Consider the following 15,200-nt stretch of genomic DNA (forward strand, 5'->3'; position numbering starts at 1 on the left):
CAACCCTTAAGTAATGGAGTCCTGATGATGCAGTGGTTAAGTGCTCACCTGCTAATTGAAAGGTGGAAGTTCTAACCCACCAGCTGCTTCTCAGAAAAAAGTTGCAGCAATCTGCTTCTGTAAAGATTTATAGCTTTGGAAACCCTATGCTGCTATTAAATCGTTTCCGAACTGCTGACCTTGTAGTTCAAACCGACCTTATAGTGGAGTGCTTACTCTACAGTGCCATACCAGGAAACCATGGAAACCCTATGAGGAAGTTCTACTCTATCCTGTAGGATATGATTAGGAACTGACTCAGTGGCAATGGGTTTGGCTTGGGGACCCTTAAACTAAGGTTGTTATTATTGTTGTGAAGTGCCACTGAGTCAGTTCCAACCCATAGTGACCCTGTATAAGGTTTCCAAAGGGTGGCTGGTGAGCTTGAACCATCAATCTTGTTATTCAAATGATTTTGTAGTCCAGTGCATTAGCCCACAGCACCACACCAGGACTCGTAAACTAAAGTAGCATTCTCAATTGTTTTCAGTGTTGCAAAAAACTGAAACCAAATACCAAACAGGAAAAACTCTCTAAATGCCTCATGGGTAACCAGTGACCTGGGCTTACCTCAGGACACCCAAGGGATGAGCACACAGGAAGTTGTAATAGCAGATGTCCTGGTTGCCAGTGACATTCACCACCTATAAAATCAAGAGTGAGAGAGAAAATGCAGTTTTTCTAGATCCTCTGAACCCAGTCTGAACTGGTAGAAGTCAGACACTGCACATAGTGATGAACTGCTAATGGTTTACAATGTTCATAGTGCTCCCTCTCAGCAGGGATGGCTCATTATTGGCTACCTTTACACAGCATAGGCACAGTTCCTTCAAATGCTACCATCTTGCTTTCAATTAAAATACTCAAATACTCACCATTATGAGACCTCAAGGTGAAATTCAATAAGTGCTTTTCCTTTGCTATCCTAATAAAAGAAGAATGCAAGGATGCTAACAGTGGGAATTGCCTTTTAAGACAGTCATGCTATGTCCTATTTTCTAGATTAATACCGGGAGTCTATGGAGCTGGCCCATCTGAAATGACAGCCATGGGGGAATGTAGACACAACGAGATATGTGTTCAACTTTCCATATTTATTACCATTTCTGTCATTAAAAACCTCAGACCATAGTACACTTTAAGCAGCTTTATCTTCTGACAGAGCCCCTCAAATATTCAGGGAATATTTAAATTGTAAACAGTGGTACGCAAACCACATAAAGTCCTTGTCTTAATTACTTAATAAGCATAGAAATGACTGTATATTGTTAGACCATTGGTTCTCAAACTTGGCTTATATATTGGAATTGCTGGGGAGTTTCAAAATTACTGAGGTCTGGTCCTACTCCCAAAGACTGATTTAATTGGTATGGGTGCAGCCTGGGCACTAGAAGCTTAAAAAGTTCCCCAAATGATCTTACTATATGGTTATGTTGTTGTTGTTGTTAGGTGCCGTTGGGTTGGTTCTGACTCATAGTGACTCTATGTTCAACAATGAGTCATCCTACCAATTCTTGTTACATTTGGGCCTATTGCTGCTGCCACTGTGCCAATTCATTTAATTGAGGGTCTTCCTCTTTTTTGATGACCTGCCAAGCATGAAGTTTTTCTTCAGGGACTGGTCCATCCTGATAAGATGACCAAAGTATGAGAGACGAAGTCTTGCCATCTGGCTTCTAAGGAGCATTCTGGCCATACTTCTTCTAAGACAGACTTGCTTGTCCATCTGGCAGTCCATGGTACTTTTAATATTTTTCTCCAATACAATAATCCAAATGCAATGATTCTTCTATGATCTTCCTTATTTATTGTCCAACTTTCACATGCATATGAGACAATTAGATATGAGTAAAGCAAAACTGGAGTCCGGGTGTGGTGCTGCAAGTTAATGTGCTGGACTGCAAAGTCAGTTTGAACCATATGGTTACTGGTTCTAGTTCACCAGCTGCTCCTCAAAACCCTATACAGAGTCTCTATGAGTCGAAATGGACTCAACAGCACTTAACAACAACAACATAGCAAAAACAATAATTACTGGTGGTTGGAATGCCAAAATTTGGAAACAAAAAGGAAGGATCCATAATTGGGAAATATGGCCTTGGTCATAGAAATGATGTTGGAGAATGAATGATATAATTTTAAAAAACCTCAACTTTGTATTGTGAATTGAATGAAGGTTTACAGAACAGATCATCAATTTTATATTCAAGAAATCATATACTTTGCTTTATAACAATGATTGCAGTCTCCTCCAAGGACCATCAGATAACAGAATTTATCTCTTTTCACTTTAATTCTTGCATTCCTATTCTTCAACGTTGCTTGGCATTTCATTGTGTGTATGTACCAAAGTTTGTTTAACCAATCTTTTGTTCATGGGCATTTAGACTGTCTCCACCTTTTTTGTGTGTCTCTTGTAGGCACCATATTGAAAGATCCTGTTTCTTTATCCATTCTTCTACTGTGTCTGTTGACTGGTGTATTTATTATCAATAGTTATGAATTGATTTCTGTCATTGTGCTGTGTATTTTTGTGATGTTGCTTGTTTCTTTGTTCCACATAATTTTCTGTGCTGAGTTCATTTTTTGTGTGGGTTTTCTTTTCATTTATGTTGTGTTAATGTTTACGAAACCTTTTTGATTTTCCTCTTATTTTCATGTAAAGGTGTATTACTTTTCTTTGAGGTTACCCTGTAATTTATTAATCTTTCCTCAGTTTAAAACAGTTTAATCTTGAACTATACTTGATTTCCTGTTATTTGAAAGTTCTCTATCTGCACCATTCCCTCTTTGTTTTGTAGCTAATTTCATTATAAATTGATATCTCTGGTTTCCTATTTTCCGTCTTCTGGATTTGTTTTATTTTAAATATTTCTTTATCTGGATTGAGTTCTGGGTGTTGTTGCCATATATGTTAATCTCAGACTGTTGTTTACTGTTGTTGGTCTCAGTCCAAAGAACACCCTTTAGTATTTCTTGTAAAGTGATCTAGTTATTACAAATTACTTTTATTTCTGTTTGTCAGAAATTAAATTGAGTACATCTGTGGGAGGAGGTGGTGGAGAAGCTCAGTATTAGCAACCAAAACTAGGCTAGTGGCAGACCATCAATTGCTCATATTCAAGTTCAGACTGAAGCTGAAGAAAATTGAAACATTTCCGTGAGAGCCAAATATGACCTTGAGTACATCCCAGCTGAATTTAGAGGCCATATCAAGAGCAGATTTGATGCATTCAACACTAATGACTGAAGACCAGAAGAGTTGTGGGGTGACATCAAGAACATTATACAGGAAGAAAGCAAAAGGTCATTAAAAAGATAGGAAGGAAAGAAAGACTAAAGTGGCTATCAGAAGGGACTCTGAAACTTGCTCTTGAAGGTACAGAAACTAAAGTGAATGGAAAAAATGAGAAAATAAAAAGGCTTAACATAAAATTTCAAAGGGCAGCTTGCAAAGACAAAGTAAAGTATTATAATGAAATGTGAAAAGATCTGGAGTTAGAAAACCAAAGGGAAGAGCATGCTCAGCATTTTCTCAAGCTTAAAGAACTGAAGAAAAAAATGCCTGCTTCAGTTTGTAAATTGAAAGATTCTATGGGCAAAATTCTGAATGAAACAGGAATTATAAAAAGAAGATGGAAAGAATACAGTCACTGTACTAAAAGCTACTAGAAATTCAAGTTGTATTGGGTAGAGGACATGGACTAGAGATTTCATTGCTGACACCAGATGGATCTTGACTAAAAGCAGAGAATACCAGAAAGATGCTTCCTTGTGCTTTAGTCATTATGCAAAGGTATTTGGCTGTGTGAATCATGACAAATTATAGAGACCACTGCAAAAAAACACTTTTGTACACTAGTCCAGAACACTTAATTGTGCTCATGAGGAACCTGTACATAGACCAAGAGATAGTCATTCAGACAGAACAAGGGTATACTGAATAGTTCAAAATCAGGGATGGTGTGTGCCATGGTTGTATCCTTTTGATATAATTATTTAATCTGTAAACTAAGCAAATAATATGAGAAGCTGTAATTTACATAGAAGAATGTGACATCAGGATCGGAGGAAGACTCATTAATAACCTGTGATACGCAAATTATATGCAAATGCTTGCTGGAAATGAAGAGTAGTTAAAATATTGATGAAGATCAAAGACTACAGCCTTAAGTATGGATTGTAAAGACCTCAATGTAAAGAAAACAAAAATTCTCACAACTGGACTAATAATATTATCATCATAATAAATGGAGAACAGATTGAAGTTATCGAAGTCTTCATTTTGCTTGAATTGACAATTAACACTCATGGAAACAGCAGTCAAGAAAGCAAATGATATACTGTATTAGGCAGATCTGCTGCACAAGACCCCTTTAAAGTGTTCAAGAGCAAAGATATCCGTGTGAGTACTAAGGTGCAGTAGACCCAGGCTATGGTATTTTCAATAACCTCATATGCATGTGAAATTGGACAATGAATAAGGAAGACCTAAAAAAACTAATGCATTTGAATTACGGTGTTGGAAAAAAAATATTAAAAGTACCATAAGAACAAAATGGATGTAGGAAGAACAAACAAATCTGTGTTGGAAGAAGTACAGCCAGAATGCTCCTTAGAAGCCAGGATGGTGAGACTTTGTCTTTCATACTTTGAACATGTTATTAATATGGACCAGTCCTTGTAGAAGAACATTGTGCTTAATAAAATGGAGGGCCAGTGAAGAGGACGACCACCTATGAGATGGACTGACACAGTGGCAACAACAATGGGCTCAAAGGCACCAACAATTGTGATGATGGTGTGGTACTGGGCAGTGTTTTGTTCTGTAGGTATACGGTCACTATGAGTTGGAATCAACCTAACAACAAAGCAAAGCTTGAGAATAATTGCATTAGAAATACCTTCAGCCTCATGCTATTTTATATAGACTTTCTCACATAAATCTTATAGAAGATCACTTTAGTGACCCAGATTCTAGGGTTCTGTGAAGGAGTAGTGAGATTCTCAAGATCTTTTTATTAAAATTGTTTTTATTTTATATATTCAAACTAAAATTTTTTTGTTTTTTGTTTTAGTTTAATGAAAAAGATTTATGTTTCATGACATGTTGTTACTGTGTGTTGTTGAGTTGGTTTTGACTCAATAGTGACCCGATATAGGATTTCCAAGAAGCGACTGGTAGGCTTGAACCACTGGCCTTGTGGTTATCAGTCCAGTGTTTATCTCTTACAGTGCCACACCAGCACAGACTCAATGAGACATTGGATTGGAACTCTTAGAACTCTACTCATTATCCCATAATTATCAGAAACTCAGACTGGTGTAGATGAAGAGTATTATGACTGAGTAAGTACAAAAATTTCAGACTGATTGATGAAATAATGTAAGAATTCCCAGGACCCTTTGTGATAAACAATTGGGAAGTAGATTGCAAGGTCAGTCAAAGATGAACTCATGAAAAAATCTACTTGGAATCCAAATTAACTCTTGAACTGATCTCGTTAATAGGTTTCTTTGTAAATCACAGCAAAGACCTTTCCCTGAGCATGGAAGCTGGAATTCTGGGATTGGGCAGCACTTACTGTCTGATAGGTGATGACCAGCTGGATCACAGGCAGTGCATAAAACACAGCAATGGTGATGATGTTCCTATTCAGGACAGAAAGAATTGAGAGTTATTTCCAAATTGACAAGTGGATCTTTGTTCAGGTTCCTAAAAGAATACTTCTACCCTACAACTGCACAATTGGTTTGCAAAAGTAATTAGGGATTAATCATCCAGTTCCTGTTTCTCTAGTCTTCTTCCCTTCTCCTGTATTTGGGCATTTGCTACACAGTAGGAGTCTTGGTGTGACGCTGTGGGTTAATGCGCCAGACTGCAAAGCCGTTTGAACTGTAAGGTCAGCAGTTCAAGTTCACCAGCTGCTCCTCGGAAACCCTATACAGGGTCGCTATGGGTCGGAACCAACTCAATGGCATTTAACAATAACAACAACACCTTGCGAAGAGAGTTTCTTGTGGTGCAAATGATTAATTGGCTTGACTATTTTTTTTTTTTTTTTAATTTAGGGTTTTTATTGTGGATTGAGTGAAAGTTTACAGGGCACATCATCAGTTTCACATTCAACCATTCATATAACTTGTTTCATTACATTGATTATAATCCCCTCCATATACCATCAATTAACAGTGTTTCTCTCTATCCTCTTTAGCTTTTTTTTGGGGGGGGGGCGGAAACTTTGCCTTTTTTGAATTTACAGTCTCGGCTTCTAGGGAAGGTTTTTACATTTATCTGTGGATATCCAGGGCTCATGCATGAGATTACTAGCAGAAATGTTCTTTTTGATGATGAATGCAATGCCATGTCTCTTCAGTTTGTCATTCCCAGCATAGTACACCATATGATTGTCTGATTCAAAATGGCCACTACTAGTCAACTTCATTTCTTGAATGCCTAAGATATTGAATCTTTATATGTTCCATTTCAATTTTTACAACTTCCATTTTCCTAGATTTATGCTTTGTACATTCCATGTTCTGATTATTAATGGATATTTGTAGTTGTTTCTTCTCATTTTCAGTTGTGCCACATTAGCAAATGAAGGTCCCATAAGCTTTACTTCATCTATGTCATTAAGATCAACTCTACTTTGAGGAGGCAGCTCTTCTCCACTCATGTTTTGAGTGCCTTCCAATCTGAGTGGTTCATGTTCTGGCACTATATAAAATAATGCTTCATTGCTATTCATAAGTTTTCTGTGGTCAATTTAAAAAGAAGTAGACTACATTGTTTTCCTTGTCTGTCTTAGTCTGGAAGTCTACTGAAACCTGTTAAGTTGATGACCCTGCTCGTATTCAAAATACTGGTGGGATAGCTTCCAGATTCACAGCAGCACACAAGCCACCACAGTATGACAAAACTGACAGATGAGTGATGGAAACCACAGGTATAGGCATTAGGATTTATAATACATATTTTTTTGAACACATCAACACATATTAGTTTTTCTCCTTTCCTTTTCATACGAGTATTTGTAAAACAGGGTAAATAATACCTCCTTCTATCTTAACTAAATTACTCATGAGGGCCTGTCTCTTTAGGATGCCATTAATTAAAGCCATGAGTGTCAAGTAATGGATGATGGACCACATGAAGATGTACTGGTTCTCTTAGGTGTCTCTTAGTTCCCAAATTAAGGAGCTCTTAATGAAATTCCATGTGGCCCCTATTGACCTGGGTTTTCCTCTAATGTCTTTATGTTTCAAGAGAAGAGAAAGGGAGGAGTTGTCACAAGAAAATACCACTCAGCTGGAGGTTTTCTGAGGTGAAGGAAGAGTTACTGGTGAAGGCTTTGTCCATGTGTATGATCATTGAGGGTCTATTTATCATTGGTTGGTGTTATCGTCTTCTTTCAGTATAGTTTTCTGCTTCCATGGGATGTTCCAACCACTGTGTCCTGTAAATCACTTAGGACTCCCAAAGAGCAAGGCCTGGGTGATGGGATGAGGGAATGGCCTCAGCCTACTGTGTTTCCCAGAAGGTAGTAATGATGTAATATCTTTGGAAATTATTGTTATTATTGCATTTCTTTATGGGAGAAGATTTAGTATGCTCCTATAATGGTTAGTATTATTTGCCAACTTGGTTAGGCCAGAAGGATGACCAAGTACTAGACTTATTGCTGTTCCACAATGTAATATAATGCAATCCTCTTTTATAATGTAATTTAATTTAATGCGATCATTACATCATTTGAAAGGGGAATTTCCTTAGAATGGAGTCTGCCTCTAGACTATAAATAGACATTTTGGCTGAATTCATTTTCTGTCTTCCTTGCACTCTTGTGGTCCCCTGATCTATAGATCTTGGGATACATGTCTACAATAGTTTCCTCCTGTTGCCTGACCTACCGATTTTGGACTTGCCAGCCCACGTAATCATGTGAAGTAATACCTATTTATGCAACTATATCTCTGTATATATACGTATTTCTCACTGGTTCTGTTCTCTTACAGAACTCTGACTAAGACACTTCCCTAAATGGACTGGACTCTACTACTATTTTAATTTTAATTTTGAATTTATTTAAAGTAGGGCTGGTTATTTTTTAGAATGTTTTTGTTTTTCCTAAGGAATGTGTGTTCAGTCCGTATACATAATCTTTATATTCTGAAATCGTGTGTTATGAATTGTTACGGTTTTACTAAGAAAATTTTAATTCTTTATCTTTTATTTGACTGAAGAGAACTACCAATCAGTTACTCACCAAAAATAAATCTTATATTTCTTGCTGACAATTCTCCGATCCTTCCTGGACAGATCTGACAAGTAGAGAAAGACCTGGGATGCCAAACAGAAGGAGAATGTAAATCTTGCACTTGACTTTCCTTACATAAAACACAAAGGAGAGAATTAACAATGATAATTTATTTCCAGACTAGAGATTAAAATTGTTCAACAAGACTTTAGAAGAAAATATATTGTTTTTAGAATATCTTAATAGAAAATCTAGTATTTTACTTGTAATACTAAGGGTTTGCTGATGTGGAAGAGCTATTGGTTGTCTCAAATGTTTCTTATACTTCAAGAATTGATTCCCAAGTTTTCAGAGCTGTCCACTGTACTGTTCTTGAATTCCATAGAGTTGAAACTGTGCATTTATCTTTGTATCCTTTACTGGACACAAAGAACTGAGCTTTACTTCTAAAGGGTGATATGTACAGAACCAGGGAGCACTGTAAGATGAAACCCATTGCTGTCATCTGTTCCAACTCATAGTGACCCTATAGGATAGAGTAGAACTGGGTTTCCAAGGCTACAATCTTTATAGAAGCAGACTTCTATAGCTTTCTACCTTGGAGCAGCTGGTGAGTTTGAACCACCAACTTTTTAGTTAGCAGCCTAGTGCTGCACCACCAGGGCTCCTTCCTTTGTCAGATATGTCCTTCAAATGAATCTTTGTTTCTATCTAGTTGGATTACTTTACTCCTCATTACCCAGTCAGTCACTTCAGACCCTATTTTGATTGTATTCTATTGAAGTGTTTTAATGTTCTGTTCTCTCATTATCTTTCCAATATCCACAAAGAGCAACTACTAGAGTCCTGGATGGTACAGACAGTTAACACACTGGACTGCTAACTGAAAGGTTATAGAGTCAAATCTAACTGAAGAGACCTACTTAAAAAAAAGAAAAAAAAAATCAGCTGCTGAAAACCCTATGAAGTACCGTTGTACTTTGACAAACATGGGGTTGCCATGAATTGCAATCAAGTCCATGGCAAATGGTGGTGGTGTTTTAATATTTCATTTAAGTCCGCTAGGAAATTTGCCTTCCTCTGAAGTGGAAGAGACAAAGTGAGAGAGAGAGAGGAGATTGAGGCATTGCTAAAGTTGTGGCAACTGCCAAACGTTCTGACCTCTCAAAGATTATGGCCAGGCAGCATACCTTGGTCCGGATGACGTTTTTGTCACTCTCAATGTCTGGCATGGTGTCAAAATCACTCTCGTCCACGGAGCTGTCAGTATCTGACTGGCATGGTTGTCCACCATCTGAGGAGGACATCTGCCTCCCAGGACTGGAGCTTGACTCATCTGAAACAGAGAGCACTTTTCTGCCTTCAACAGCAAAAAGATGCTGTGGAGTCCATAACTCTACAAATATGGTGCTGACTCATGCCTGAAAATACTGTGGACTTCAAAACCAACTTCTTACCCAGAACACATATTCTTTCTCTTGATTCCTCCTCAATGGACTTTTAATTGTCCTCTTCTCCTATTTTTATATTTAACTTGTTTGCATCCAAGACTGAATACGTATTAGAATATAGTGCCATCTGCTCTGTTAATTATTTGAATGCAAAAATTATATTGTGCTTATATTTTATATTTCATATTTTAGAATATGAAAATAAATATATAAGCATACTCATGCAGTAGCTATGTATAGCAGCTAGCACATATATGTCTAAGCACATATATCCAGTAGCTATACAATTCTCACGGATTAAGGATTTGTACACAGAAACCTTGCACATGCCATATCTATGATTATATAATGAGAACAGCATTCTCAGGAAGAAGAATCCTTCTGTTTCTGTAAATGTTTCCCAGAGCAGATGGGAATTTGTGCAGCTTGATGAGCACATGAGCAGAGCCTACCTTCCGTTTTATCTCTTCTGTTCAGATGGTTAAAAAAAAAAAAGCTTGCTCTTACAGAGCCAGAAATAAGTAGCCTGTCCTAAGCCCACATGCTTTTCAAAGCTACAGAAAAACAGGGCAGGAACACAGGGTTCCCAGTCCCTCTACACTGACATTTTAAGGCAGCACCATTTATAGGTCCACAAGTATTATGGGAGGAGTAGGCAACTCAACACACTCCTCCACGAATGAGACAGGGTTAGGAATTCTGTTTCTCTCAGGTCGTTTAATGAACAGTGGGGGTTGCCATGTGAATGACTGGGTGGCAGTGAGCAGGTTCGATTATGAAGTTAGCCAAAATGAAGGATTGTTAGGCTACAGCCATGTTCACCTGCAGCACAGCCTTAGTCTTCTGATCGCCCTTACTCCACTGAAACCTGAGAATGAAACAATTGGTCAATAGACTCTCTGACATGAGACTTGGATACATCTTTTATGTCCTAAACGCAAGCTGGGTATAAAGAAGTCTTCATTGGGGCCTTGGTAGTTGATGGGCACAACTGTGGGGAATTTTGCTCAAGTGTAGGTAGCAACTCCAGAAATAGATCAATAGAGCAAGATAAAGTTAGAACAGGAAGGAGCCTTCCAGATCATCCAATCAACTCAGACATAAAAATAACTTCATATAATGACAGCCTTCCCCATAGTCACAATTACTAGTGACTGGAGGGCCCTTAGAATCCTATGTCCTAGAGAATTATGGAATAATTTTGTGAATGGACTCATAATAAGAAATACCTATTGCTCCATAGTTGCTCCCTTCAGGAGTGGTGGCAGCAATGGGATGTGACACCATCATATTTCCAGAGCCTGTTTAAATAAGGAAAGAGGCAAACATTTTATGCTTACTTGCTAAAACAAAACCACACAGGATCATCAGGTCACAATATTTTACATTTAGTTTTATTTTATTCTACATGTGTTAACAAAGTACGATCTATATCCAGCCTATTAGCTTTGTTTGTCCCTCAAACTGAGAATGCTTTAACATTTTTAAGTAACTGGAAAAAAAATCAGAAGAATAATATTTCTTGACAGTTGAAATTATATGAAATTCAAATTTCCCTATCCATATTAAAGCTTTCTTGGAAAACAGTCATGCTAATTGGTTACATCGATGGCTGCTACAATGGCAAAGTTGAGAATTACAACAGAGAGTGTACAGCAGCCAGCAAAGCTTGAACTATATACTCTTTGGTCCTTAATAAAGAAGTTCTTGACTGGTAATTGCAAGGTCAGTGGTTCAAACCTAACAGCCTCTCTGTGGGAGAAACATAAGGCTGTCTGCTCTGATAAAGATTTATAATCTTGGAAATCCTACAAAGGTCACTCTGAGTTGGAATCGATTTGATGGCAGTGGGTTTACTTTTGGTCCTTTATATTTATACTTATTTTTTAAAAAAATATATTTCCTGCATCCTTACAGCATTACAAAATCAAAAGACTGAAGGACCTTGGGTCTTAGAATTATTGTGATGATGGCCAGCAAAGCGTAGATACAAACAATTAAACTTCAATAATACTGTTGTTGTTGTTAGGTGTTATCACATTGGTTCTGACTCAACAATCCTATGTACAACAGAATGAAACACTGCCCAGTCCTGCGCTATCCTCACAATTGTTGTTACATTTGAGCCCATTGCTGCTGCCACTGTGTTAATCCATCTCGTTGGGAGGTCTTCCTCTTTTTTCCTGACCCTCCACTTTAGCAAGCATGATGCCCTTCTTCAGGGACTGGTCTCTCTGGACATGTGTCTGAAGCATGAAAGATGAAGTCTTACCATCCTGGCTTCTAAGGGACATTCTGGCTGTACTTCTTCCAATACACACTTGTTTGTTCTGGCAATCCATGGTATTTTCAATATTCTTCTCCAACACCACAACTCAAATGCATCAATTCTTACACGATCTTCCTTATTCACTGTATTATATTGAGTCATACTAATTTGCAGGTTTATTTGTATATAGTATACTCTAACTATAGGCAGAATGTCCAAGTAGGAAGAATGTTAACACACTTATTAGAACAAAAAAAATGATGACAACATGAACTAAGAGGGTGGAGGAAGGAGGACTATTTTGTGGACTAGTTAGGAAATAGAATATCTGTTGCCAACTGGTTGGTGATAGTAAGAGAAAAAAAATGACTATGATAATGCTCCTCAAACTTTTCTTCTTTTTTTTGTTGGCTTTAAAAATTGTGATTATTTAAAATAGTATTATATTGTGTTTACGCAGATTAACTTCTCATTTAACAATTTCTACTGAAGCACAGTACTCACAGATGATATTCTTTATTTTGTGAGTCAACCTGTTATTTAGCTAAAATGAGCTAGTTTGGTTTCAAGGTTTAAAATCTCAGGGCAATACTCTTAGGGAGTCCTCTAGTTTCAGTGGTTCTAGTAAGTTCAGACTTTTTTTTTTTTTTAAATCTGAGTTCTGTTCCACAGTTTTCTCCCACTCTATCAGGATCCATCTAGTGTGCCCCTGATCAGAATGGTCAGTAGTAGTAGTGAGGCACCATCTGGTCTCAGTATACATGAGGCTATGGTTCATCTAGCCTATTCATCCTGTAGACTTATTTCTTCTTTGAGTCTTTGGTTTCCTTCTCTCTCTCTTTTTTTTTTTTTTTGTTCTGGACAAGTAGAGATGGATAGTTGTATCTTAGAATGACTGCTTTAAAACTTTAAAGAATGCACATACCACTCTCTAAAGTAGGATGCAGAACATAAGAGTTATGTTATACAAAGCTCCTGCTAAGTGCTGTTGAGTTGATTCTGACTCATAGTGACTCATAGCATTTCCAAGAAACAGCTGGTGGGTTTGAACCATTGACTTTGTGGCTAGAAGTCTAGTACTTATCCACAGCCCCATATTATATTATGCCAGTTTACTGAGTTGCCCCATGAGACTATGATCTTTAGCCTTCAAACACAGAAAACCAATCCTGTGAGGTGTTTGGTTATGTCTAAGAAGTATTAGTAACTGTACCCCTAACTCATCAAACTTTTCTAATGAAGTACTCCCTAATAGCAGGGAATGTGAACTCAAACCTCTGAATATCTGGGGATGTGATCTGAAGCCATCCCATCACAAGCATCTGGGGAAAATATATCACAAGCGTCTTACTGGTTACTAGGCAAGATGCTATGCCATTGAGTCTGTCCATTTACAAATATTAGGCAGAACTGGACAAAGAGAGCATACAATAAGTAGCTTCTCTGACTCTGGCTTTAACTCATTGCCATGAAGTGAACTCTGACTCATGGAGACTCAATGCATTTCAGAGTACAACTGTGGTCCATAGGGTTTTCAATGAGCAAGTTTTTGGAATTAGATCTCTAGACCTCTCTTACAAAGTGGTTGGACTTGAACCTACCATCTGTTAGTTAGCAGCTGAGAACATTGTGTCCCCACAAATTTCCTGACTCTGACTTAGTGCCACAATGTTCCCAGGAATCATACTCATGTATGGAAATGCTTGAGAATGCTTCTTCAGTGCCTTCTGAGGTTTGTCAAAGATCTGGTATATTTTCAGACTGGTGGAAACTTCAGTAAAATATCTATTTTCTTTCTGACAGATGAGTATTACATAACAGACAGAAAAATCTGTGAGTTAACTGATCTATCTATTACTATTGCAGGAAATATATTTTCAGTGAGATCATATCCCTGAGAATACTCTGTAATATCCTCACTGTAAATACATTTTGAAGTTTTTTATTATTTACATTAATGCCATTGTGGGTAACACATGTGAAAAAAATACAGATCTTGAACAATTCATAGTCTGTCACAGTAAACTCTCTTCATCCTGCTCTCAAACTTCATTTTCACTGGTGGGTGGTATAAGTTTCCACAGTTTTGTGAGTCAACTTTGTAGGCTTTATCATTCTTTCACTCTTCTTTGTACCCATTCATTGCCTCCATGAAGACAAAAAACTAAATTCTAAATCCTAATAGCTGATGAGAGACAAATTCAGATGTCTTTGGAGACTCAATTTTCTTCCTCTTTTTGATAGTTTAACCAAAAGTTGGTGTGACCAATCAGCAACATCTTTGGCTGAGCCAGCATTCCTGATTGTTCCCAGGGCCTTTGGAATGCAGACCTTCACCCTAATTATGTAGACTGTGGCCCTTAATATGTAGACCATGGCCACCAGGATGAAGCCCACACCTTCAGTATGAAGACCATGACCCTTAGAGTGTAGACTTTGGCCCTTAGAATGCATATGCCTAACTTTGTTCCTTGACTTGAAGGTCCCTTGGTGGATTTTTTACTATTTAGAGAAATTAGGTGTTCTCTGGCCTTCTTAGCCTAACCTATAAATATGTAGGAGTCCTGGTGTGGACTACAGGATAAGCTCTGGATTTTAACCACAAAACCAGCAGTTCAAGCCCATCAGCTGCTCCTTGGAAACCCTATACAGGGTCATCATGAGTCAGAACCAACTCCACTTAACAACAGCAACAAATAAATACAAAGTATGGTATCATTAATATCCATGCTTTTCATATAACTGCAAGGCAAAGAAATTGGTTAACTTTAGACTTGTGGGCCCTGGTGTGGTGCTGTAGGATAAGTTCTGGACTGGTAACTGCAAGGTCAGCAGTTCAAACCCATCAGCCACTCTTGAATATCCTATCCAGGGTCACTATGTATCGGAACCAATGGCACACAACAATAAAAACAACAACATGCATCTTGAACATAACACCTGCTGGTGTCTATACTTTGGATAAATGAAGAAAAATTTGAAGTTGTTAAAGACTTAATTTTACTTGGATCCACAATTAACACTCATGAAAGAAGCAGTCAAGAAATCAAACCATGTATTGCATTAGGCAAATCTGCTGCACAAGATCTTTTCAAAGTGTTCAAGAGCAAAGATATCTGTTCGAGGACTAAGGTGCACCTGACCCAAGCCATGGTATTGTGACATGTAAGTTTGTGAAAG

The 15,200-nt window shown here is 37.7% G+C and overlaps 1 protein-coding gene across 1 annotated transcript in view; it reads right to left on the reverse strand.

Moving 5' to 3' along the window:
* The window catches only part of SIDT1 (SID1 transmembrane family, member 1), a 229,363-nt gene that overhangs the window by 50,614 nt on the left and 163,549 nt on the right, over positions 1 to 15,200 (reverse strand). Inside the window, exons 11-15 of the mRNA XM_006864177.1 lie at positions 10,981 to 11,052; positions 9,491 to 9,636; positions 8,310 to 8,383; positions 5,625 to 5,691; positions 610 to 683 (exon numbers count right to left, since the gene is read on the reverse strand). Coding sequence (XP_006864239.1) covers positions 610 to 683; positions 5,625 to 5,691; positions 8,310 to 8,383; positions 9,491 to 9,636; positions 10,981 to 11,052 — 433 coding nt within the window. The remainder of the gene's footprint in view (positions 1 to 609; positions 684 to 5,624; positions 5,692 to 8,309; positions 8,384 to 9,490; positions 9,637 to 10,980; positions 11,053 to 15,200) is intronic.

Source organism: Chrysochloris asiatica, unplaced genomic scaffold (assembly GCF_000296735.1).
Source record: "Chrysochloris asiatica unplaced genomic scaffold, ChrAsi1.0 scaffold00061, whole genome shotgun sequence".
Taxonomy (NCBI): domain Eukaryota; kingdom Metazoa; phylum Chordata; class Mammalia; order Afrosoricida; family Chrysochloridae; genus Chrysochloris; species Chrysochloris asiatica.